This window comes from Heterodontus francisci, chromosome 25 (assembly GCF_036365525.1).
Source record: "Heterodontus francisci isolate sHetFra1 chromosome 25, sHetFra1.hap1, whole genome shotgun sequence".
Classification (NCBI taxonomy): Eukaryota; Metazoa; Chordata; class Chondrichthyes; order Heterodontiformes; family Heterodontidae; genus Heterodontus; species Heterodontus francisci.
Genome location: NC_090395.1, coordinates 53,186,275 through 53,210,362, shown reverse-complemented (window position 1 = coordinate 53,210,362; position 24,088 = coordinate 53,186,275). Strand labels below are relative to the sequence as shown.

General features: G+C 39.7%; 1 protein-coding gene across 6 annotated transcripts in view; it reads right to left on the bottom strand.

The window, feature by feature from the left end:
• The window catches only part of LOC137383870 (copine-8-like), a 699,632-nt gene extending 675,850 nt beyond the window's left edge, over nt 1-23,782 (bottom strand). For 5 of the 6 annotated variants that reach the window (XM_068057206.1, XM_068057208.1, XM_068057209.1 and 2 more), the window contains exons 1-2: nt 23,659-23,782; nt 17,254-17,451 (exon numbers count right to left, since the gene is read on the bottom strand). In XM_068057206.1, coding sequence (XP_067913307.1) covers nt 17,254-17,366 — 113 coding nt within the window. In that variant the 5' untranslated portion in view covers nt 17,367-17,451; nt 23,659-23,782. Of the gene's footprint in view, nt 1-17,253; nt 17,452-23,271; nt 23,388-23,658 lie in introns of those variants that run through there. The other variant, XM_068057207.1, reaches the window with a different exon arrangement.
• Nucleotides 23,783-24,088: the final 306 nt, after the last annotated feature.

The window sequence follows — 24,088 nt, the reverse complement described above, 5'->3', positions numbered from 1 at the left end:
AACCAGTGAGCTAATGAATATTAAAAAGAGAAGATATATTCCAACAACATAATGCATAAATAGACAGCTTGTTAGAGCTGCATGTTGTGGGTTGCAGTTATGCTTCAGCATAGATCAGAGTTATACTGCTAGGTGTGCAGCAATGACATATATTGAGGTTAAAAAAAAAGCTGCTTTGGGCAAGTATTTGCAAAACTCTGCTCCTCAGGTGGCTAATTTCAGAGTGGGGCACACAGTGTCCACTTTCTTTTAAAAAGGAAAAGGACGATGCAAAATAAGGAAATATTCAAAAAAAATGGAGGAACAAATTTGCATGGAAATTACAGAGGTGCAAAAAATATGAAACAATGTTAATGGGAGCCTTTAATTATCCTAAGAGAATCACAGAATTGTTACAGTACAGGGTGCAGCCAGTCATCTCGTTGTGTTTGTGCCAGCTCGCCAAAGGAGCAATTTACCTAGTGCCACACCCCCGCCTTCTCCCGGTAGCCCTGCACATTCTTCCTTTTCAGATAACAATTCAATTCCCTCATGATTGCCTCAATTGAACCTGCCTCCACCACACCCTCAGGTAGTGCATTCCAGATCCTAACCACTCACTGCATGAAAAAGTCTTTCCTGATGTCACATTGCTTCATTTGCCAATTACCTTAAATTTGTGCCCTCATGTTCTCGATCCATCCACCAATGGGAACAGTACAGTAGTAATAATGTGAAGGAAAATAGGGGCAAGAGTTTGTGTGTTCAGGAGACTTTTCTTGCTCAGTATTTTTCCAGCCCAACCAAGGAGGAGGTATTGCTAGATCTGGTTCTGGGGAATGTGGTGGGTCAAATGGATCAAGTGACAGTACAGGAACATTCAGGGTACAGCGATTGTAACATTATAAGGCTTAGGTTAGCCATAGAAAAAGAACAAGGAGCAATCAAGAGTAAAAATACTTAGAGGAAGGCCAATTTCAATGGAGTGAAAAAGCATCTGTCCTAGGTAAACAGGAATCAAAGATTTGCAGGTAAAATTGTTAACAGAATAATGGGCTACTTTTAGAGAGAAGGTGGTTTGGTAGAGTCAAGCCACATTCCCATGAGGGGGAAAGGTTGGGCAATCAAACCCAGAGCTCCCTGGATGAGGAAAGAAAAAGAGAGAGAGAGTAAGATGAAGCAGAGAAAGGACGTGTATGACAGATGTCTGATGTTACAAGTGTGAACCAGGCTGAATAGAAAATTCAAAGTGGAAGTGAGAAAGGAAATGAGAAGGGCAAAAAGGAAATAAGAGGAGACTGGCAGCTAACATTAGAGAATCGGAAAGTCTTCTATAGGAATATAGATAGTAAAAGGTTAGTAAGAGGGGGGGTTGGGCTAATTATGAACCAAAATGGGATCTATGCATGAAGGCAGAGGGTATGTCTGGAGGTACTAAATGAGTACTTTGCATCTGTCTTTACCAAGGAAGAAGATGCTGCCAAAGTCAGTGAAAGGAGGTAGTTGAGATACCGGATGGGCCAAAAATTGATAGAGGTATGAGAAAGGCTGACTGTACTTACATTTGATAAGTCACCAGGACGAGATGGGATGCATATGAGGATACTGAAGGATGCAAGGATAGAAATTGTGGAGATACAGGCCATAATATTCCAATCCTCATTAGGGGGTGGTGCCAGAGGATTGGAGAATTGTTCAAGAAAAAGACAATCCCAGCAACTACAGGCCAGTCAGTTTAACCTCAGTGGTGGGAAAGTTTTAAGAAATGACAATCTGGGACAAACCGTCACTTGAACAAGTGTGGATTAATTAAAGGAAAGCCAGCATGGATTTGTTAAAAGCAAATCACGTTGAACTAGTTTGACAGTTTTTTGGTGAGGTAACAGGGAGGGATGATGGGGGGTAATTTAGTTGATGTGGTGAACATGGACTTCCAAAAGGCATTTGATAAAGTGTCACATGTAGGCTTCTCAGCAAAGTTGAAGCCTATGGAACAAAAGGGACAGGGACAGTATAGATATGAAGCTGACTGAGTGACAGGAAACAGTAGTGGTGAACAGTTGTACTATTGGACTGGAGGAATGTATACAATGATGTTCCCCAGGAGCCGGTGTTAGGACCAATGTTTTTCTTGATATATATGAATGATCTAGACTTGGGTGTACAGGGCACAATTTCAAAATTTGCAGATGACACAAAACTGTTGTTAACTGTGAAGAGGACAAAGACAGATTGATGGAATGGGCAGACACATGGCAGATGAAATTTAATGCAGGGAAGTGTGAAGTGATTCATTTTGGTAGGAAGATTGAGGAAAGGAAATATAAAACAAATGGTACAATTCTAATGGGGGTTTACGAACAGAGAGATCTTGATTTACATATGCACAAATCAATGAAGGTGGCAGGGCAGATTCAGAAAATGGTGAAAAAGGCATACTGGATCTGTGGCTTTATAGATAGAGGCAAAGAGTACAAAAGCATTGAAGTTATGAAGAACCTTTATGAAACACGGGTTTGGCCTCAACTGGAGCATTGTGTCCAATTCCAGGCATTGCTTTTCAGGAAGGATGTGAAGGCTTTAGCAAGGGTGCAGAAAAGACTTACAAGAATGGTTTCAGGGATGAGGCACTTTAGTAACATGGATAGATTGGAGAAGCTGAAGTTTCTCATCTTTGAGGAGAGAAGGCTGATGAGCAATTTGATAGAAGTGCTCAAAATCATGAGGGGTCTAATGAGAGTAGGTAGAAAGAAATTGTTCCCATTGACTGAAGAGTTAAGAACCAGAGGGCATAGATTTACAGCAATCGGCAAAAGAAACAATGACATGAGGATATATACAGCAAGTGGTTAGGACCTGGAATGCACTGCCTAAGAGTGTGATGGAGACAGGTTTAATCATAGCTTTCTAAAGGGAACTGGACAAGCACCTAAAAAAGGGGAAAAAGTTGTAGAGCTAATATACTTAAGAGTACCTGTCATCAGCGTTCACTAAGGAAATGGAGGCTGACAAAATATCGGTAGCAGCAGAGAGAGCAGAGGCAATGGTTAGAATAAAAATTGAGGGGGGAAGGTTGGCAATGCTTAGGATTGATAAGTCACCTGGTCCGGATGGCTTGCATCCCAGGTTGCTAAAGGAAGTGGGGATGGAGATAGCTGAAGGGCTTGCCAAAATCTTCCAATCTTCCCTGGATACAGGGTAGGCGCCAGAGGATTGGAGAGTGACAAATGTGATACCCTTATTCAAGAAAAAGGTGTAAGGACAGTCCTTGCAACTACAGGTCAGTTAGTTTAACATCAGTGGTGGGTAAAGTTTTAGAAACAATAATCAGGCAAAATATCAATGGACACTTAGAGAGGTTTGAGTTAATTAAAAACAGCCAGCATGGATTTGTAAAAGGCAGATCATGCTTGACTAATTTAATCGAATTTTTTGATGAAGTAACAGAAAAGGTTCATGAAGGGAATGCAGTGAATGTTGTTTATTTGGATTTTAAGAAAGCATTTGATAACACATGAAAGGCTGGTTAACAAAATTGAGACTAATGGAATAGGAGGGTAAGTGTCCAATTGGATAAAAAAAATTGGCTTAAGGACAGAAAGCAGTGAGTCATAGTAAATGACTACCTTTCAGACTGGAGGATGGTAGACAGTGGTGGGACCACTGCTTTTTTTTGCTATATATAAATAACTTGGAATAAAGAGTAGAATCTCAAAATTTACTGATGACACCAAACTTGGAGGTGAGGCAAACAGTGAAGATGATATGAACTGCCTGCAACAGGACATAGATTGGCTAGCAGAACGGGCAGAGAGGTGGCATATGGAATTTAATATTGGCAAGTGTGAGGTGATGCATTTTGGCAGAAGGAATAGGGCAAGGCAATATATACTTAATGGCATAGTTCTAAACTGTGTGCAGGAACAGAGGGCCTTGGGAGTGCATGTGCATCAATCTTTGAAGGTGGCAGGACATATTGAGAGAGGGGTTAGCAAAGCATATGGGATCTTGGGATTCATAAATTAGAGCATTGAGTACAAAAGCAGGGAAGTTATGCTGAACCTTTATAAAGCTCTGGTTAGACCCCAACTGGAGTACTACATCCAATTCTGGTCATCACACATCAGGCAGGATGTAAGGGTCCTTGAGGGTACAAAGGAGATTTACCAGAATGGTTCCAGGGATTATAGTTACAAGGTTAAGTTGGAAAAGCTGGAGTAGTTCTCCTTAGAACAGAGGAGATTGAGCGGAGATTTAATACAAGTGTACATGTTTATGATAGGCTTATGATAGCCTGACAAGGAAAACGGTTCCCATAAATTAATGGCACAAGGACTGGAGGACACAGACTGAAAGCTTTTGGCAAAAGATGCAGGGGGTATATAAGGAAGATTTTTTTTTTTTAAATAAACGCAGCGGGTGGTAATGACCTGGATCTTGCTACCCACAAGGGCGGTAGAAGCGGAGACAATCACGGACTTCAAGAGGAAATTGGATGGCCACCGGAGGGAAATAGACTTGCAGGGCTACAGGATCAAGCCGGGAAGTGGGACTGACTGCTTAGCTCCATGGACAGCTGGCATGGACTTGATGGGCTGAATGGCCTCATTCTGTGCTGTAAATGACTATGGCTACAGGGAAAGGGCAGGGAAGTGGGACTAACTGAGTTGCTTTTGCAGAAAGCCAGCACAGACATGACAGGCTGAATCATTACAAAATTAGAAAAAGAAGGTGATTCTATGATTCCATGAGAAAATACCCGGGGGGACTGGGGGGGGTTCAATAAAAGTGCTTGTGCTGTTCAATTGTGGATTTGCAGCAGGCTGGAGTTACACCCGTGAACACAAGCTCATCCTGGAGGAGGTTTCACTTCACAACCCCCAACTGTCCTATGCTTGAGTCAAACCCAGACTGGATGCCCAAGTGATATTGCTGTTTTTGCCTAGATCCACACTCAAAAGCAGTGCAGCAAGACAAAAGTGGCAGTATAACAGTATCTCCAAACTTGACTCAAAAGCTACAGAAGATGGTAAATAATATGTTTGGCTGAAGGCAATATCCTATATTCAAGCTCGTGCCAGAATCATTGGAATGAATATAGATTAGCACCTACTGGAAATAAATGATCAGTCTTTGACCATCAAGACTGAATTCATTTGTATACAATGTCTTCAGTCGGTTTCATTCAACATTTGTATTTACCTGTGTTGCTGTTTGAGGATGTGAATTTGACAAATACAGAACTCTTTAAAAGACAGTGCGAGGAGGTAATAGTTCCAATTTCTCAAACAGAATTTGAAGATTATGTTACATGATAAGCACAAGAGACAATGGGCTTCAGTGATTTTACAATAGGACATATCCCCTGTGCAATAAGGACTACCAGTTCAGTGAGCAGCTCAGAGTAGCTGCTTATAAATTTTGATGAGATTTTAAGTTAAGATTTTGTTCCGGTATATAAAACTAGCTGATCTCTCGATGGCGCTGCTTGCAGGTATATTGCAAAGCAGTTTTAATGTTAATTTACTAACACAACCCTATCCTTTCAAAGCCATTAAAATACTCCCTATGGAATAGTCACAGCACAGGTAAGGTTGCCAACTCTGGTTGGATGCATTCCTGGAGATTTCATCAAATGACCACACCCCTTGCCCAGTCAACATCCTTAATACCCGTCTCCCCATTTCCAATGTTTATAAGAGTGTTTTATTTTTATTTTAATGCATCTATGATTTTTCTAATCATAGACGGTTGCTCACAATAATGTCCAGGAGATTAATCTTCAATACTTGGAGATTCCAATACAATCCTGGAGGGTTTTCTATTCAATTCTGGATCTATCAGGACACTAACTGCCAATATGTTTTCCTCCACTGGCAGTTACTTGACATTTTCTTTGAAAAGAAGCCAGGTTAACTCAGAGAAAAAAAACAAAACAGGAAATGGCTGATCTTGTGTTTTATTAATTTTTTTTTTAAATGTGATTTGTTGATTTTGTGTCTGAAATCTGACAGACACACCAGACGAGATATTAATTAAGTCAAAAGCAATAGTTAAAATGCTGGCAACAAGGTGCTTTAACATTTCCATGTCACAAAGCAACAATGGAATAGAAAAGTAGAGCCACTGGGATAGAAAGGGGGACCCTATGACAAATAACTTGCATTTATATAGTGCCTCAAATGTAGTAAATGCCCTAATGCTTCTGTGTAGTGCCTGTAACAACATTTGACATCAAGCCATGTTGGGAGATAAGACGACAGGGAAAGAGTACATTTAAAGGAGCATCTTAAAGCAGGAGAGAGAGTTGGAGGGGTTTAGCGAGGGAATTCCAGAGTTTAGATTAGATTAGATTAGATTAGAGATACAGCACTGAAACAGGCCCTTCGGCCCACCGAGTCTGTGCCGAACATCAACCACCCATTTATACTAATCCTACACTAATCCCATATTCCTACCAAACATCCCCACCTGTCCCTATATTTCCCTACCACCTACCTATACTAGTGACACTTTATAATGGCCAATTTACCTATCAACCTGCAAGTCTTTTGGCTTGTGGGAGGAAACCGGAGCACCCGGAGAAAACCCACGCAGACACAGGGAGAACTTGCAAACTCCACACAGGCAGTACCCGGAATCGAACCCAGGTCCCTGGAGCTGTGAGGCTGCGGTGCTAACCACTGCGCCACTGTGCCGCCCAGGCACAGGGCCCAGGCAGCTGAAGGCACAGGCACCAGTGGTGGAGCAATGAAAATTAGGGTTGCAAGAAGCCAAAATTGGAGGACTGCAGAGATCTCATGAATTTCCAGAGTGAAGGAGGTTACAGAGATTGGGAGGGGCACAGCCAAGGAGAGATTTAAAAATAGAAGGATAATTTTAAAAATTGAGGCTTTGGCAGACCAATGTAGATCAGTGAGCACAGGGGTGATGGATGAATAGAGCTTGTTGTGGGTTAGGATACAGAGTTTCAAATGAGTTCAAGATTATGGAAGGTAGAAACTGGTCAGGAGTTCATTGGAATAGTTGAGTCTGGAGGTAACAAAGGCATGAATGAGGGTTTCAGCAGATGAGCTGAGGCAGGGGCAAAGATGGACAAGGCTACTGAGGTGAAAATAGGTGGTCTTGATGATGGAGAGGATATGAGGTCAAAAGCTCAGCTCAAGATCAAAGACATCGAGGTTGAATTAAATGTATTCATTTCTGCACTATTTGGTTCATCATACAAATATTACAAAAATCAGTCAAATTATTCAAATGGGAAGCCAATAACCACTTAGATCATTGGTTATTTTATTAAACCATGATTTCACTTACCTTTGTTAATATAACACCCCATTTCCCTAATCAACAGGCCAAAACCTTTACATGTTCCTCAAAATCTGTTAACTTGCAGAGGAGACTGATTATTCCTGAAGCAGCTGATGTTTTCCATTGAGGCATATTGATGTTAAATAATACATGAACTTCTGATATTGTAATATATGGTAAACTTGATGAAGTCACCCACAATATATTTCAGATGGAGATTGGATTACCACTATATATTTTAAAATTGCCACTCTAAAATCTTTCGATGTCAAGTAGGAATGAAATAGGTTCATTTCTCTACACAGAGAACATGCACAGCAGTCATCTGCCAATATCTTTATGTAATTTCAAGGCCAAAGGCAAGTATTGAAAAAATGGTTTTCCATTTTATACTCATGTTGAATTTCTTGGTAAAATGAATCACCTTGAAGATCCTAAATTTCATCATCTTCATGTTTTGTGTTCATAAGAACACAAGGATGGTTCGACTAAGAAAAGGTGTCTCAGTCAAAGTGCCAAGTCGACAATCCTACTGGATCTCCTCTGGTGGACCCCATCATAGATGCCAGTGTCCAGCAAATTTGATTCAGTATATTTTGATATCAAGCAGCAGCAGAGTACATTTGATTGCAGCAAAGATTGTAGGCCCTGATAACATCTTGGCTATAGTACTCAAGACTTCTAACCAAGCAGTTCCATTACAGCTATGATACTGGCATCTGTTCAACAGCCTAAGCATGTCCTATTCACAAAAAGCAGGGCAAATCTAACCTGGCCAACTATTCTGTTTCCAGCTTCCTCTCATTCATCAGCATCAGTTCCGGATTTTGTCATAGCTTTGAACCAGACAAAGAATAAAAACAAAATACCAGAGGTAAGTTAAGGGTAGCTTCCCTCAATATCAAGTCAGCATTTAAGTGAGTCCTGGCAAAATTTAGATCACTGCAAGGTGGGAGCTATAGGAAAACTCTAGAATGCTACTTGGCACAAGAAGATGATCATGCTAATTGGAGGCTAATTATCCCAGCTGCAGAGAACACTGGAGTAGTTTCCCAGGACAGCATCCTTAGCTAAACCATCTTCCACTGCTTCATCGATGACATTCCCTTGGTCACAGTGTCAGTTGTGTCTTCATTAACAGCATTCAGATTCTTTCACATCTTCTTGATTAATGAAACAACCTATGCCTGCCTACAGCAAGAACTGAACAAGAACATCCAATTTAGGACTGACAAATGGTAGGCAACATTCAAACCGTGCAAGTGCCAGTTAATAATCACATCCACCAAGCAATTGCTAAACTACCTCCCACTGACCTTCAACAGCACCAACATCACATTTCCCACATCAACACCCTGGGGGACCCAGCTGCCCTAAAGCTTAACTGGACCAGCCATATCAACACCATGGGTACAAGAGCAGAATGGTTGCATTAGTGGCTCACCTCCTGACACCTCAAAGCCTCTTCATCTAGACAGCTCAAGTCAGGTGTTGCAATACTCACCTGGATAGGTGCTGACAACACTCAAGAAGCTCAAGGCCATCAGACTAGAGAAATTCATTTAATTGGCAGTCCTGCCTCAAACTCAATCTTTTCACCACTGTAGCAGCAGTATATACAGATGTTACTAATTACTCTTACTTTACATCTCAGTCCCCCACCACTGAAAAGAACAAGAGCAACAGTGTCATCATGTGAATATCCTCTCCAAGTTCCCCTGCAAACATACCATCTTGACTTTAACATATACCACCATCCTTCATCATTGCTGGATCAATATCCTGTAATTTTCTATCCATTGTAGAAGCATCATCAGCACAAGGACTGCAGTGTGGAAGCTCATCATCACTTCTTTACAGTAACTAGAGATGGACAATAAATGCAACCTTGTCATTACCCATATCCTGAAGAAATTTAAAAACTTGGCCAGCAAGTCAGCTCCATCCAAATTCATAGTGAAACTTCTCCCCTACATTACTCTATCGTTGATTTGAACATTAATTTCTTTCCTCAGTTTCATTGACAAAAAGAGAGTGCTATTAATATCTCTACAATACTCAATCCCCCTTCTCAGCAGATACCAATTCAGTTCCTTTTTAAAATGTGCTAATTTACCCAAATTAATTGCTCTTCTCAGACAGAGGATCTATAATAAAGGATGTGATAACAGGACACTTAGAAAATAATGGTTGGATTGGGCAGAGCCAGCATGGATTTATGAAAGGGAAATCATGTCTGACAAACCTGTTGGAGTTTTTTTGAGGATGTAACTAGCAGAATTGATAAGGGCGAACCGGTGGGTGTGGTATATTTAGATTTTCAGAAAGCTTTTGATAAAGGTCCAACACAAGAGGTTAGTAAACAAAATTGGGACTGGGGGTGGGGGGTAACAAGGGGAAGACAATATACTGTCATGGATTGAGAATTGACAGAAAACACAGTAGGAATAAATTTTTGGATTGGCAGGCTGTGACTACTGGGGTATGGCAATGATCAGTGTTATTCACAATCTATATCAATGATTTGGAATGTTTGGATTAAATATAATATTTCAAAGTTTGCAGAAGACATAAAACTAAGTGGAAGTGTGAGTACTGAGGAGGATGCAAAGATGCTTCAAGGGCATTTGGAGAGGCTAAAACAAGTGAGCAAAAATTGACAGGTTGAATACAATGTGGAAAAATGTGAGGTTATCCAATTTAGTAAGAAAAACAGAAATACAGTGCATTTCTTAAATGGTTAGAGGCTGGGAAGTGTTGAATTTCAAAGGCTCTTGGGCGTCTCTGCTCATGAGTCACTGAAAGCTAACATGCAGGTACAGCAAGCAATTAAGGCGGTAAATGGTATGTTGACCTTCATTACAAAAGGATTTGAATATAGGAGTAAAGATGTCTTACTGCAATTATATAGAGCCTTGGAGAGACTGCACCTGGAGTATAGTGGGCAGTTTTGGTCTCCTTACCTAAGGAAAGTTTTACTTTCCATAGAGGGAGTGCAATGGAGGTTCACCAGACTAATTCCTGGGATGGAGGGATTGTCCACTGAGGAAAGATTAAATAGACTGGGCCTTTATGTAAACTCCAGAGAATGAGAGGTGATCTCATTCAAACACACATTTTTTTTTTAAAAACTGGGCTTGACAGGGTTGATGCAGGAAGGATGTTTCCCGTGGCTGGGGAATCCAGAACCAGGGAACACAGTCTAATAAGGGGCAGGCCATTTGGGACTGAGATGAGGAGGAATTTCTTCACTCTGAGGGTGGTGAATCTTTGGAATACTCTGCCCCAGAAGGCTGTGGAGGCTCAGTCATTGAATATGTTCAAGACTGAGATCGATTGATTTCTACATATTAAAAACATCAAGGATTATGGGGAGAGTGCAGGAAAATGGTGAAGCAGATGATCAGCCATAATCTCATTGAATGGCAGAGCAGGGTCAAAGGGCTGAATGGCCTACTCCTATTTCTTGTGTTAGATTAGATTAGAGATACAGCACTGAAACAGGCCCTTCGACCCACCGAGTCTGTGCCGACCATCAACCACCCATTTATACTAATCCTACACTAATTCCATATTCCTACCAAACATCCCCACCTGTCCCTATATTTCCCTACCACCTATCTATACTAGTGACAATTTATAATGGCCAATTTACCTACCAACCTGCAAGTCTTTTGGCTTGTGGGAGGAAACCGGAGCACCCGGAGAAAACCCACGCAGACACAGGGAGAACTTGCAAACTCCACACAGGCAGTACCCAGAATTGAACCCGGGTCGCTGGAGCTGTGAGACTGCGGTGCTAACCACTGCGCCACCCTTGTGACAGTCTGTATCATTCATTCACCCACCTGTGCAGTAAACTTTTATTGAAGTGCTAACTTACGGGAGGTTTGTGGTGTTATAATGGCAAGTCATTTCTTCCTGGATATCTTCTATGTTTTGGCTGCATTGCTGATACTCTACACAATAACTCACTGCTAAAATAAACTAACTGAACACTCAGTGGATTCAGATCATCAGGCAGATCCCCACCTGACAAGAATAAGACATATTAATTTTGTCATATGAACATTGATTTTAAACTGTTGCTGGAGTGAAGAAATGACTTGTTTGAAGATCACCAGACACTGGGCTGAAAGGATATTTGCATACTAAGAAACAATGCTTGTGGAGACAAAGGACAGTGGCGCAGTGGTTAGCACTGCAGCCTCACAGCTCCAGCGACCCGGGTTCAATTCTGGGTACTGCCTGTGTGGAGTTTGCAAGTTCTCCCTGTGTCTGCGTGGGTTTCCTCCGGGTGCTCCGGTTTCCTCCCACATGCCAAAGACTTGCAGGTTGATGGGGCAATTTATAATGGCCAATTAACCTTAGTATAGGTAGGTGGTAGGGACAGGTGGGGATGTGGTAGGAATATGGAATTCGTGTAGGATTAGTATAAATGGGTGGTTGATGGTCGGCACAGACTCGGTGGGCCGAAGGGCCTGTTTCAGTGCTGTATCTCTAAACTAAAAGGACTATTCCCTGCTCCAATTAACCCAATTGGATTTTGATCACCAGACATTGAAGGTGTAAGGAAGCGCATTCCAGGCCCTGCTAAGATGGTACAATCCAGAGCCAGGACTGGTTAAACCAGATGGTCACATGACTAACTGGCTTGTCCAGGTTTTCTGAACTAGCCACAGGACAGTTTGAATTCAGAAGACAGCGTGCAACTAAAGCTGAAACAAGGAAGCTTCTCTCTCTCTCTCTCGCTTCTTCCCAAGCCACCAGGCCCACGGAAGACACGTAAACCACAACAGAGAAAAGACATCGGAACACGTTGAAGCGTGTACTGGGCTCCAACAAATTGCAAGACTTACCAGCAACCAAAGACTCCACAATAAACTTAAAGGACTGTAACGACCAGATATTGCCTCAAATTTTTCCCCTTTATTCCTTCTACTTTTTCTGTCTCTATAAGCGTGTGCATTTATCACATATGCATGCTCGTGTGGTCACGTCGCATATTCGTAGGTGTTAACTGGATTAGAGTTTAAGATTAATAAATTTCCACCTTTCTTGTTTAAATCTTTGCCTTATAATTGGAGCAATGTACAAGGATTCACCGAGGGGAGCTAAAAAGTGTTTTAAAATTAAACACTGTTACAGTTAAACCAGGCAAAAGCTGAGAGAGAACCCCTAGACCCCTCCTCACCTGGTCGTAACAACATCTACTGTTGCCACAAAAAAGCATGCGGACATGTATTGTTCAATAACTTCCATTAACTGGACAATGTACATCTCCTACAAGATGTGTTTATGTTTATCTGAAAGATACGAGCATCATGATTGATGCAGCTCAATTCGTTATTTCGGTAACCCATATTAACCCAATAGGATCAACATTTAAGTTGACTTAAAATCATGATTACTTGTGTACAGCATCCAGGCAATCTTTGCACTCAAAAGTTGCTTTGTGTCACAAGGAAATTTAAGTGTTACATAAAAATCTGGTGCTCAAATCTCATTCTAACCAGACGCCTCAATCTTCTGAGTACCTTGTGATGTGGTCATCGACATGTTTAATTCTAAACTGATAAATAGTCAGTGTGAAAATCTGAATGCATGTTGTAATGGAGTCACAACATTTCAGGAAAAAATTCCAGTAGAAGTGTAAAGGTTGTAAAATAGCTTTCCATTCAACCATTACTGAAAAATAAGAAAAACTTCATAACTCTGGGATTGCAATGTGAAGCTCCAGGGCTATTACTACACTTGAAGAATTTGGTGACTTGCTCTGACATGGCATTACTGCAATCCCCAAACAAGGAAGACCTTGCATAAGGGCAAGAAAAATTGACAGCATATGTCATGCTGAGCATTAGTACCAATTGTGGAATCTCTCAGCATACTCTATGAGATAAATAGGAAAGTGGTTGATACAGCATCTGACAAAGCTCCACTGAAGGCATTTGCAAAAATCAATGGATCATGCATTAATGGTACACCGATTTAATCTTGTACTAGTGCACTCAAGAATTTTCCATTATTCAAGATCTTGACTTATGGAATGCTTTACTACCTGTATCCCTGGTGATTATATCAGAAATAACAAGCTTTCGAAGCTCTAGTAACTGACTTTGTGTGAATATGCTAACTATGATATTCTACTTTCCTTACAAATGTATCCATACTTTCAATATCTTATTTTGTCTGTGTTACCATTTAGATGGTGGCCCTTTTCATCCCGAAGTTATTGTAAAAATTGCATGTTTTTTTTTGCTTCTCTGCCTATACTGAAATAGGTGACAAAAAGCAAAAAGGGAAAATATTTGTGATGCTAGAAATTGTAACTTCTACTTACAGTTTAGGCAGTACAAATTCAATCCTACTCTACATATGCTAGGAGAGGTTTATGGGTGCAGTAAAATGATTACCAATGAATAAAAGCACACCAATTTAGGCAATAAGTAGGGGCGATTAACTTGGGCAACATTGCAAGTTTCTATAATACTAGAAGTCCATTGGGCTAGATTTTACTACCACTCAGCCGATCAAGAACATTTAAATTCCTTATGTACATCATTTGTCATGTACCTAACAAAATTTCAGAACAGAAAAAAAAACTTTCCGGATATAGGTGATGCCTTTCTTTAATTCCAACAGGCTTTCTAACACTGCTGCCCAATATTTGTATTGCATCATACAAAATTCATTGTTCTGAAACATTTAACATATTTGCAAAAAAGACATAATTGCCAAGTTTAAATGCATAAAGGTCAAGCCACCTGCTTACTAAGGGTGTCAATAAAGCTAGGAGCCAATGCGTAAAAGAGCATCACATCTGGCATAACATTCTAGAAACAGTAAGAGTAGCAACTAGGTCAAGATTATGTACATTTCAAAATGTATAGAAATTGTATTGGAAAACCACTGCATGGGGAAATAAAAAAACAAAAAGTTACATAAATTAACCTGTTAGTTTATATGATCATTTAAGTATCTACACATTTGTTTTAGGTTTTAAACTACAAGAATATGTAGTGAAACAGAATACATTAGCAAGCAATATACAAAAATGGAAGAGGGACTTGCAACATAAGAAATTAAATAGCTTGTCATTACTTAGTGTGCAAAGGTGTTTAAAAACAAACTGTGAAATGTTTTGTTTTTAATCTATTTGTTCTAGTTACAAGTTTTTTAAATTTTCATCAGTTGAAGGAACTGTTCTTCTAATTTAACAGTGGAAATCTAGGACTTAAGTTGAAGTTATATTGTAGCTACCAGTCTCAATGCAGTCTTTATGAAATACAAAGTGCAGCTAAAAGCAGTATAACTACAGTCTAAATATATATTGCTTTCAGTGATAATGAGGTCAGTAACAGTAGTAGAATGTATACCTGAATGAAAATATGTGCAAAAATCTGCTACATGATAGCTATATTTTTAATAGCCATATGGGTATGGGAGCAGTCTCTTCCCTCAATCAAGTCCTTTGAACATCTATCACACTGGTTGTAAAACCTGACATTTAACAGGTTGGAGATATATTGCACTTGGTGTGCAATTTCTACCATTCAGAAGTGATTCTACAACCATTTGATATTAGCACTCTCAGAATTAGATCAGGTTTGAACTCCCGAGTTGTTCTAGCACTTTCACTTCAATACAGAGGTAGTACTGTAACGACGTGAGGTTGTGTTGGGGAGGAAGGAAAAAAAAATCCTGAAAAAAACCCAATGCAATAACAATGTCACTTAGTAAATAAAAAATTGTGGAGAAATCAAAATTACCAAAAATGAACAATTAAATAGTCGTATACCTGAAACACTTGAGAATTTGTTTAGTTTGGAAATTCCAGGAAGTTCTTATTAATACACTTTACATCTTCTGTAAGTAACAACTCCAATACTATGTTTAGAATTTATAATCCAATGCATCCCCTAATTTCATTATTTTTAAATCTGATCTGCTCTCATGTTTCCAAAGCAGTTCTCAACATATAGGTCATTCTTGCAAATGAAGTACTTGGGTAAGTAAAAGAGTTGATTCTAAACTTTTATGCTTCCCTGGAACTGAGTATTTCAAGGTAGTCACTCAATCCCTTGACAGTAGCTCTGTGTGATCATGCAACATTGGAGAAGTCAATTTGCAAATCTGCATATTTCCAGTAGCAACAATTAATCAATAACCCCAGACTAAATGTGTCCTTACGTTTATAAGTTTAAAGAAAAAGAAAAAGATTTCCTACTAAAACTGTAACTGTCAACTCACCATTGTGCACTGAATTCTGAAAATATATTCACATTATCAGTTAATCATTTATAGTGAAAAGAGACAATGTTACCTAAAATAGTTCTGAGCAAGAAGGGGAAGAGGGAATTCTGAAAACTGAAGTGTTTGTTTGTTAACTGATACCCAACGGGGCTATTAAAGCAAGTCAGAGGGTGGGTATTTTGTAGCAAGCAGCTCACCTCTTGACGCACCAAAGCCACTCTACCACCTATGAGTCACACGTCTGGAGTGTGATGGAATACTCTCTGCTTGGCTGGATGGGTGCAACTTCAACAACATTTGAGAAGCTTGATACTATCCAGGACAGAGTAATCCACTTGATCAGCACTGTACCCACTCCAACTTACTGCGTGGCTACAGTGTGTATTATCTGCGGGGTTCCCTGCATCAACTCAAAGTTTCTCTGGGGGCATCTCCCACATCCATGACTTCCAAAAGGCAAAGGCAGCAGATGCATAGAGACACCACGACTTCCATGCACCCCTCCAAGTAATACACCATCCTGACCTGGCAACATCAAAGAAATGCATCGGACTAGGTTCTGTAACACAGATCCGAAAGAAAAGCACCTATTTCATTCTTGAGCATTCGTGATTGAAAGACAATCAAATGTTAATCGAAGAATATCGATTCCAACAATATAGATGTTGCTATAGAAGCAATCCCTGAACTCGAGTCTTACCACGAACCCTTGACTGACTCATTCAGCGACCAATAAGGAGGGAGATGTGGATGTACACGAGGGAGCGCGAAACCGCAGGAAAATCCAGGGATCAAACTCTTCACATTCCTACCTATACGACAGTCATCGTTTAGGAATACGAATATCGTGGTTGTAAGGGAAGGAATTAAATACAAACCAACATTGCAGAAAATAACTCCAACTTACTGCTCATTTTAAAAAAAAACTTAAATTCACACAGTATTCCTGAAAAACACACTAATCTAGAGGGGCGATTTTATATAGGCAAGAAACAAGGAGAAAAAAAAATGTCAACTGGTGACCAACCAGTCATCTGGTTATTATTAGTTGGGAAGATTTAACATGCTTCAAAAAATGGGTTTCGGCTGAAAGACAACCTTTTTCCCAAAAAACGATGCTAAGACCTTTTGATTGTTATTGGTGTTAAAACTAGATGAGTGCCTGGGTCAGAGCGGTTCCCGCTTGTTCTTTGCTCACATACACACACACACAATCTGTCGGTTCAATCCGAGGATTATTTCCCATCACATTCAAAAATGTACCAAAGTTCATCTAACACCCGAGTGCTTCTTTCACCAGGTAATGTTACAGTGGAATTGCTGTTTATACCTCACTATCGTACCGTCGCTTTACAAATTGTTTCCAAGATCCGTGATCTTAACGAGCTGCAAAACAAGGTAGTGAATTTCCAACCACGCTTAACTTAATATACTATTAGACATCAAAAAGATTCATCTTGCCATGATAGTAATAACTGCCACCCCAATGCAAGATATTGGTAAGAACAGATGTATTCTGTAATAATGCCTTTGTTTCTCTACATCTTAAATTGCATTTTCACAACTGTATTTATAGTTATAATTGTACAACCTTCATTCTTTAAAAAAGATAAAAATCAAACTTGAGACCACCTGCAGCATTCTTTATACAACCTGAGGAGAGATAGTAACCGCTCTTTGGGTCAGCATACACAGCCGTGCACATACCTGCAGGACACGGTAATCTCCACTTTAGTAGCCGGGATGCTTCCTTGGATAGGGTCGAATTCGCTCACAGAAGCCATATCATCGAATTTGTCCATAGCGTCTTCCATCGGCATCCAGTAATTCCAGGCTGGTTCTCCCAGCACCAACGTCACACCACAACAAAGCCCAAGGAAAGGCAGTTAAAGGCTGCCTACCCTCCTGGAAAATTCAGGAATCAGAGTTAGGACTGCCTACACTAGACTTTGCCTTTGATACTAAACACTGCTGCGCACAAATTATTCAGCGCAGCCCTTTTTCGTGGTCTAATTGCACAGCTCAGACGTTCCCTTAATTACAGTTTACGGACTGAAATGATATGCTCCGCCCTCCGGTCTAAAGATAACTTACATTGCTTATCACTGTCAGCTTTCAGGAAAGTACTAGAACCCGACTACTGAAGCATTATTAATGTGATGGCACAAACATTTTCCCTCTCAATATTGATAGTCACACAGTGCCTCAATCATGTAGATGTGGCTCATTAATAATGAATAGTGTGCAAATAAAGTGAATCCCTTCATCCAAAGCAGACAGTAATGACGCCTTATTAGTCATGTGCATCAATACTAAAAAAGCCTTCTGATCCTGAACTATAGTTTTAACAGCACAACCAATATTTCCGAGTGATAGATATCACTGATAACATTGTCAAAAATGTAACTCCCAGTCTCCCATTTAACACATTAAATGGAGAAGTTGGCGAAATGACTGGATTATTTTGCAGTCTAACCAACTCTAATACCAAGCCTGCACGAACTATTAAAGACTAGTGAAAAATAAAGCTGCGTGTCACCCATTAACTTTAATCACAGCACAATTCTGCCAAGTGTTTGTGAAAATGTAGCTTTGTTTTTAAGATAGAATCCGCTGCTCCTTCACTATAGTGCTGCAGTATTTTAATTTATTTTCTAATGCGGTAGCATTAACTTTTCAAATTCCATAATTGCAGCACCAGAAATACAAGATAATAATTAAAAGCAAAATACTGCGGATGCTGGAAATCTGAAATAAAAACAAAAAATGCTGGAAACACCAGAAATACAAGAACTCTTCCGCGCCCCCTAAAGGGCAAACTTTGCAAAGCGAGTATTTAATAAAGGGATCTCACAACAACGAACAAACATTTGAAGGCCTCTTTCTTCCCACTCTTCATTCAGAATATATTACAATCAACTGTAGTGAAATAATACAGGATTCTAGCTACGTGCTGTAATACATCGAAACACAGTCAGTACAGCAATCTGTATAAAGCTGCTGCTAACCAGACCGCTAGCAATATCAAGTAACATGTTCAACTTGTTTCTCTCACAGCTGCTTTGCCGGGTTCGGGGCTTTTGAAGCAAAGTAATCGCCAAGAATTAGCATCAATGTCTGCAGCTGGTAAACAAACTTTGTTCTAATTCGATTTGCTTGTATATTACATTAAAGCAGATCGTTAAGTTTGCATAGGAAATTGCCTTTCCACATCAAAATTTGCATCTTGCTGTTATATGAAGCTGATATTTTAATTAAACAATTAAGTGTTCAATTAGACCTTGGGAGTTCCGATGAAGGGTCACTGACCCGAAACGTTAACTCTGCTTCTCTTTCCACAGATGCTGCCAGACCTGCTGAGTGATTCCAGCATTTCTTGTTTTTATTTCAGATTTCCAGCATCCGCAGTATTTTGCTTTTATTTCAATTAGACCTTATCTCCCGCAACAGCCCATATACCTCATCCTTAAACATTGTTGAATACCATATTGCAATGTATATGTGACTCGAAAATAAAGGTTGTGTGTTCAAGTCCCACTCCAGAGATTTGAGCACAAAATCTAGTCTGACGCTTCAGTGCAGCACTGAGAGACCCACACTCACAGAGCTCCCAAATGCAATCTCAGGTGGAAGTAAAAGATCCAATAGCACGATTTTGCAGAAGAGCAGCCGAGTTCTCCCAGTACACTGGCCAATATCTAGCCCTAAAAAAAACCCCCACTGAAACTGATGTCATTATCTCATCGCCGCTTGTGAGATCTTGCTGTGCCCAAATTGGCTGCCGGGTTTCCTATATCACCACAGTACCACACTTCATAAAAGTTCTTCATTAGCTGGGAAGATCCCGAGGTCGTCAAAGGCGATATATAAATGCAAGTTAATTCTTTATACTCAGGAACCAGTAGCTTTTCTGTCTCCTAGATAATATGACTGATCATTTGTAGTTTTGGGATTGTCCACATTTAAGAAGGCGGGTTGCTCTACGATGCTGTCAAGTGTCCTATTTTATCCTCATTGGTGTCATCTATATGGCTAGTTCTTAAAACCTGATTTTTGCGATAAACCATTATTTTAACATTAGGTGTTACAATTGAACAGAGCCACAGGGAAGAACATTGATCATGAGCTTGTGGCTTTGGTTAAAATAGCAGGATGATATTCTAATATTTAAATAATTTCCACAAAGAAGCATCGTAACTGACACAATAAAACATAAATAAGCAAAACTTTCAGAATAACCCGCTAGCAATGACAGGCACGGTTTTGATGCTGGGCATGAAAGAGATTCGAAGCTCAATTGAACGTAACTGTGAGTTCGAAAGTAATTGCTTAGTTAAAACATTCGGTATTTTCACACGTTGGCTGATTTTAAAACGCCAGGAGTCATTCAATAAATCCTATAATTAAAAAGAGAGATTGTAATTCACCGTCTCAAGTGTAACACATCGAAATAAGGAAGTGAGTCTTGGGCATGAAGCGTTCATTTGCATAGCCAAGTGCCATCTTTCAAAAAGAGGCTGAAAAAAGATACAATGGATGCCTGTGAAAATGAAAACATTTTTGCAAATAAATGATGGATTTTCCCTGTAAACCTTTAAAGTTATTCAAGTTATGATGGAATCCTCACGGCAGGGGTTGTCGACATGGTGAACAGAAATCCAATTTGGGTTCGAATCCTTAATGACGATATGACTGGTCAATGGGACAAGATATAAAAGGTCTTTACACATGGTTTGTTTTTAATTAAGCGTTTAATAAAAGGTACCATTTGGACCGTTAGCCAGAAATAATCAAAGGTCAGTTAAAAAAAGTTACGATTACAATGGAGGACGATTTTGTTTGTATCCTCTCATGGCAGTCGCAGGAATAAGAAGCTCAAGGTGACCAAAACTGTGTCTGCACCACAATCGTGTGAGCCTTGTCTGTAGTCTTAAACTGCATTACTAGTAGCCAGTGGGCACGATATCATTACAGCGGGAAAATACAAAATTCCATTAGTAACGTGACCTTTATATAAAGAACCTTGTTAGCTAGTTTAATTTAGATAGCAGTGAGTGGTTGCTATTTACTTCTGTAAATCCTTGCTAAGAAATATATGATTCAACAAAACTTGGAATTCTCAGGGCCATTGTTCTTTTTCGCACTAATAACCACAACGAGCGTTCTTTTTCCAAAATGTTTGCTAGCTTTATGATTTCTTTTTTTCAAAAAAAAAGAACCCAAGTAATCTTTTCCGGTTGCAGAACTTGTGATATTTGAACTAATACACTCGTATAGATCTCCAGCGTATTGCTGGAGTGCCCTCTGTTGGTCATTGTCAAAACAACCACTTTCAGCAAGTCTCTTACCACAATAAAGCAAACAATATCTAATTTTTTTTTAAGTTTACGCCTTACTACTATGAAAAGCAACTCATCATTGGGAAAAGGAGGCAGAAGGTTCAGAATACCTAATGCATTCATTTCTGTTAACTGAATAGATACTTAATGACGTGGGGCCAAAGGGTCAACTTTAGCAGATTTAGCATTAGAATGCATTAATAATCTTAGAAGAAACACTGTAGTTATGGGGGACCCGTTGGCCAGATGGGATACTTGACCATTATTCTGGGATTGTACAGCTCAGTACTTAATTGCCTCAAAACAGCCTGTGTAAACATGCTGTACTTGCTTCACTAAAAGACAAGGGGAAATTAGAGGGTGGACAAGCAACAATAAACCATGAGCACCAGCAGTGTCAAGGTTTGGGGCTGAGATAACAGGAAACATTTGTTGGGGGCCATACAGTCCAGTTCATTGATCAAGTTGTAAGCCTTGTATGCATCGGGGGTAGTGTGATCAATGAGTAATGACTATTCTATCCTGTAAATCTGCTGTAAACTCTATCATGGAGAAGTTCTTGGATTACCAGAAGCTTCTCCCTTGCATATGCTCGAAATAAAGTCTTTGCTTTAATCCCATGGACTTTCCACAACACTTAATTAAAATATTCCAATGTACACTTATTGAGCTCACTTGTTACCAGAGTTTTGCTTTAAAATGCAGCTGAGTCCCTTCCTCCAGACTTGAGATTTTCCTATATTTCCATCCCATATGCCTTTAGCATAGCAAGATGCATTTCATATTTCTGGAATGTACCAAACCACATCTTCACTGTAACATTGCAGCAACAAATGAAGCTTTTTTATAGGGCTCAGTCACCAAATGTCCTATGTGGTGATACTGCTCACAACAGAAAGGTTTCAGATTTGATCTCTAAATCAAGGTGACCTTTCTGGGTCAGCAATAATAGTCCTGAAGTTAGCTTATGTTTCTTCAGGCTTAGAAGGTGAGATAAATCAGTCAGGAGGTTCCTCTGTCCAGTGGAACAATATGCATGACATTAGTTGGTTAATAAACTATTTCTCTGAAAACTTATGGGTGGTAAACAGCAAGTTTGGGGGAAAAAAACATTTATCACTTCAGGAATTGGTAGTGATAGTCCAACAAGTCCTACACGTGTTGATATTGTATTTTATATCCCAGCTTTTACTTTAAATGTTGTTTCCATCACTTTGATCAGTAAGGCAAGCATTTTCCTTCAGGAAAAAAATGACGATCAAAAATCCCGTTTCTTTTCATTTCAATTGCCCAATGTGACATTTTGTTTTCTTCATTGCAACACCCATGGAGCTGGAATTATAAAATACCATCACATGTTGCTACAATATTCCTTGAATATTAACAGGTACTATTGTCTCAACTGGATTTTATTAGCCAGGCTCAATTCCTGGCAAAGGCCAGTAAACTTGCTTTGATAGCTTATGTGCTAAAGCCACTAGATTGGCTGCCAGTGAACATCTGCGACAGATGTACAACCATTCAAGGCTTCCACCAACACCCGGACCATACTTTGAAATCTTTACCTTAGAGGAAATCTTGTTCCACAAAGGGAACTTTCTTTCAATTGCATGTGGTTCATTCTGGCTTTATTGCATTTTACTTCATCATAAGTGTTGGGAACCGGTAGTCAGACAACATTCTCCTCTAGTCTCACTTTATTCTGCAGGACAATTTGCCAAAAATATTTTCAACATCAGTTATTTTTAAATTATTTACCAGAAATCATAATTTCTGAACATTTGGACTTCTAAATATTATATACATTCTATAGCAAATATATTGAATTATCTGCAGATAAATATGCAAGTATGGATAAAATAATATCTGAATACTGACAAGTACAATTATTGTAACCAACTCTTAGATCAATTTGATTTTTGGGTGTCTACCTACGACAATGACTACACAGTTATTGTATACACTTGCATAGATTAATGACCATAGGTTGGTCTAATGTGACAAATCAATGAGCAAGAGGGAGGGCATCAACGAAGATTGAAGAAGTTATGGCTTTCTACACAAAGTCCGACGGATTTGCGTCTCTGATCGATCACTTTAATTTCATAAAAGGCACCCACTTACCAAATCGTCATTCACATATTGTTGCTAAAGTGAATTCAATCAAATCCCCTTCCCGACAGTCACGTTATTTAAATTATTTTGCTATTCTGCCGATTTTTACATCATAAAAGGAGCACGAACTGGGCTTAAAACACCAACGACAAAGAACACTATAACAAAGCGTTCCTGCAAAATGTATTTATATATGATATTAAAGATATAGAGTATCTCCTTAAAGGAGTAAGTTACAGTAAAACAAATAGAACTATTAGTTAAAAGTCACCTGATTGAATGATACTGTTGAACTGGTAAAGGGCAAGGCAAGGAAAATACAAGGTGTGTGATAAAAAAAGACAAGCTGGAAATGCATTCTCGAATGGAAAGAACATAATAGTGTAGGAGACAAGTGGAAACCGACAGGCTAAAACTGGGGGGGAGGGGGGGGAGGGTACTGAGGCGAAAGTAGGAGGTCGGGAAAGAGGGCAATGTGGGAGAAAAGATGAAAGCAGCAAAAAGGAAATTAAAAGGCGGGGAAACGACTGTAAACACAGGAAAATAAATGGAATATGCGGAGAAGATCATAAAAGTCCTCCCATCAGTAACGTACAGCTTGTAAACCAACAAAGTCCAAGATCAACAAAACACAAGACACAGTCGGGTTAATAATTACCTGTCAGGGTCAAAGAGGTCGAGGTCGATTACAACGGATCTCGGTGATGCGGAAGGAGGAAATCTTGGGCCAGTTGCATAATTTTTCAAAGAAACAAGTGAGCAACGATGCACGATCAGGCGCTGTTTGCAATGGTCGCTTTGATTTACTTTTACAAAGTTGTCACCAGCTGCAAGAGGAATGAGCTAATACTAGATAATCGAGCCTCTGTGAATGTGGCCTGTCTGTTTCTGATTGTCCAGCCTCTTTGCCTGCTGCTGGGGGGATATGCTGGCACGGTGGCTTACTTAATCTTTGCTACTTTCTCTTACAACTTTCTGCCAAGGAATACCGAAGTCATTGGCGAAGAGGAAACGGCCATTCGAGCACTTAAACCACTAAAAAAGAAAGTTGACTGATTTTTCTTTTCTTATGCAAACCTTGGACTCTG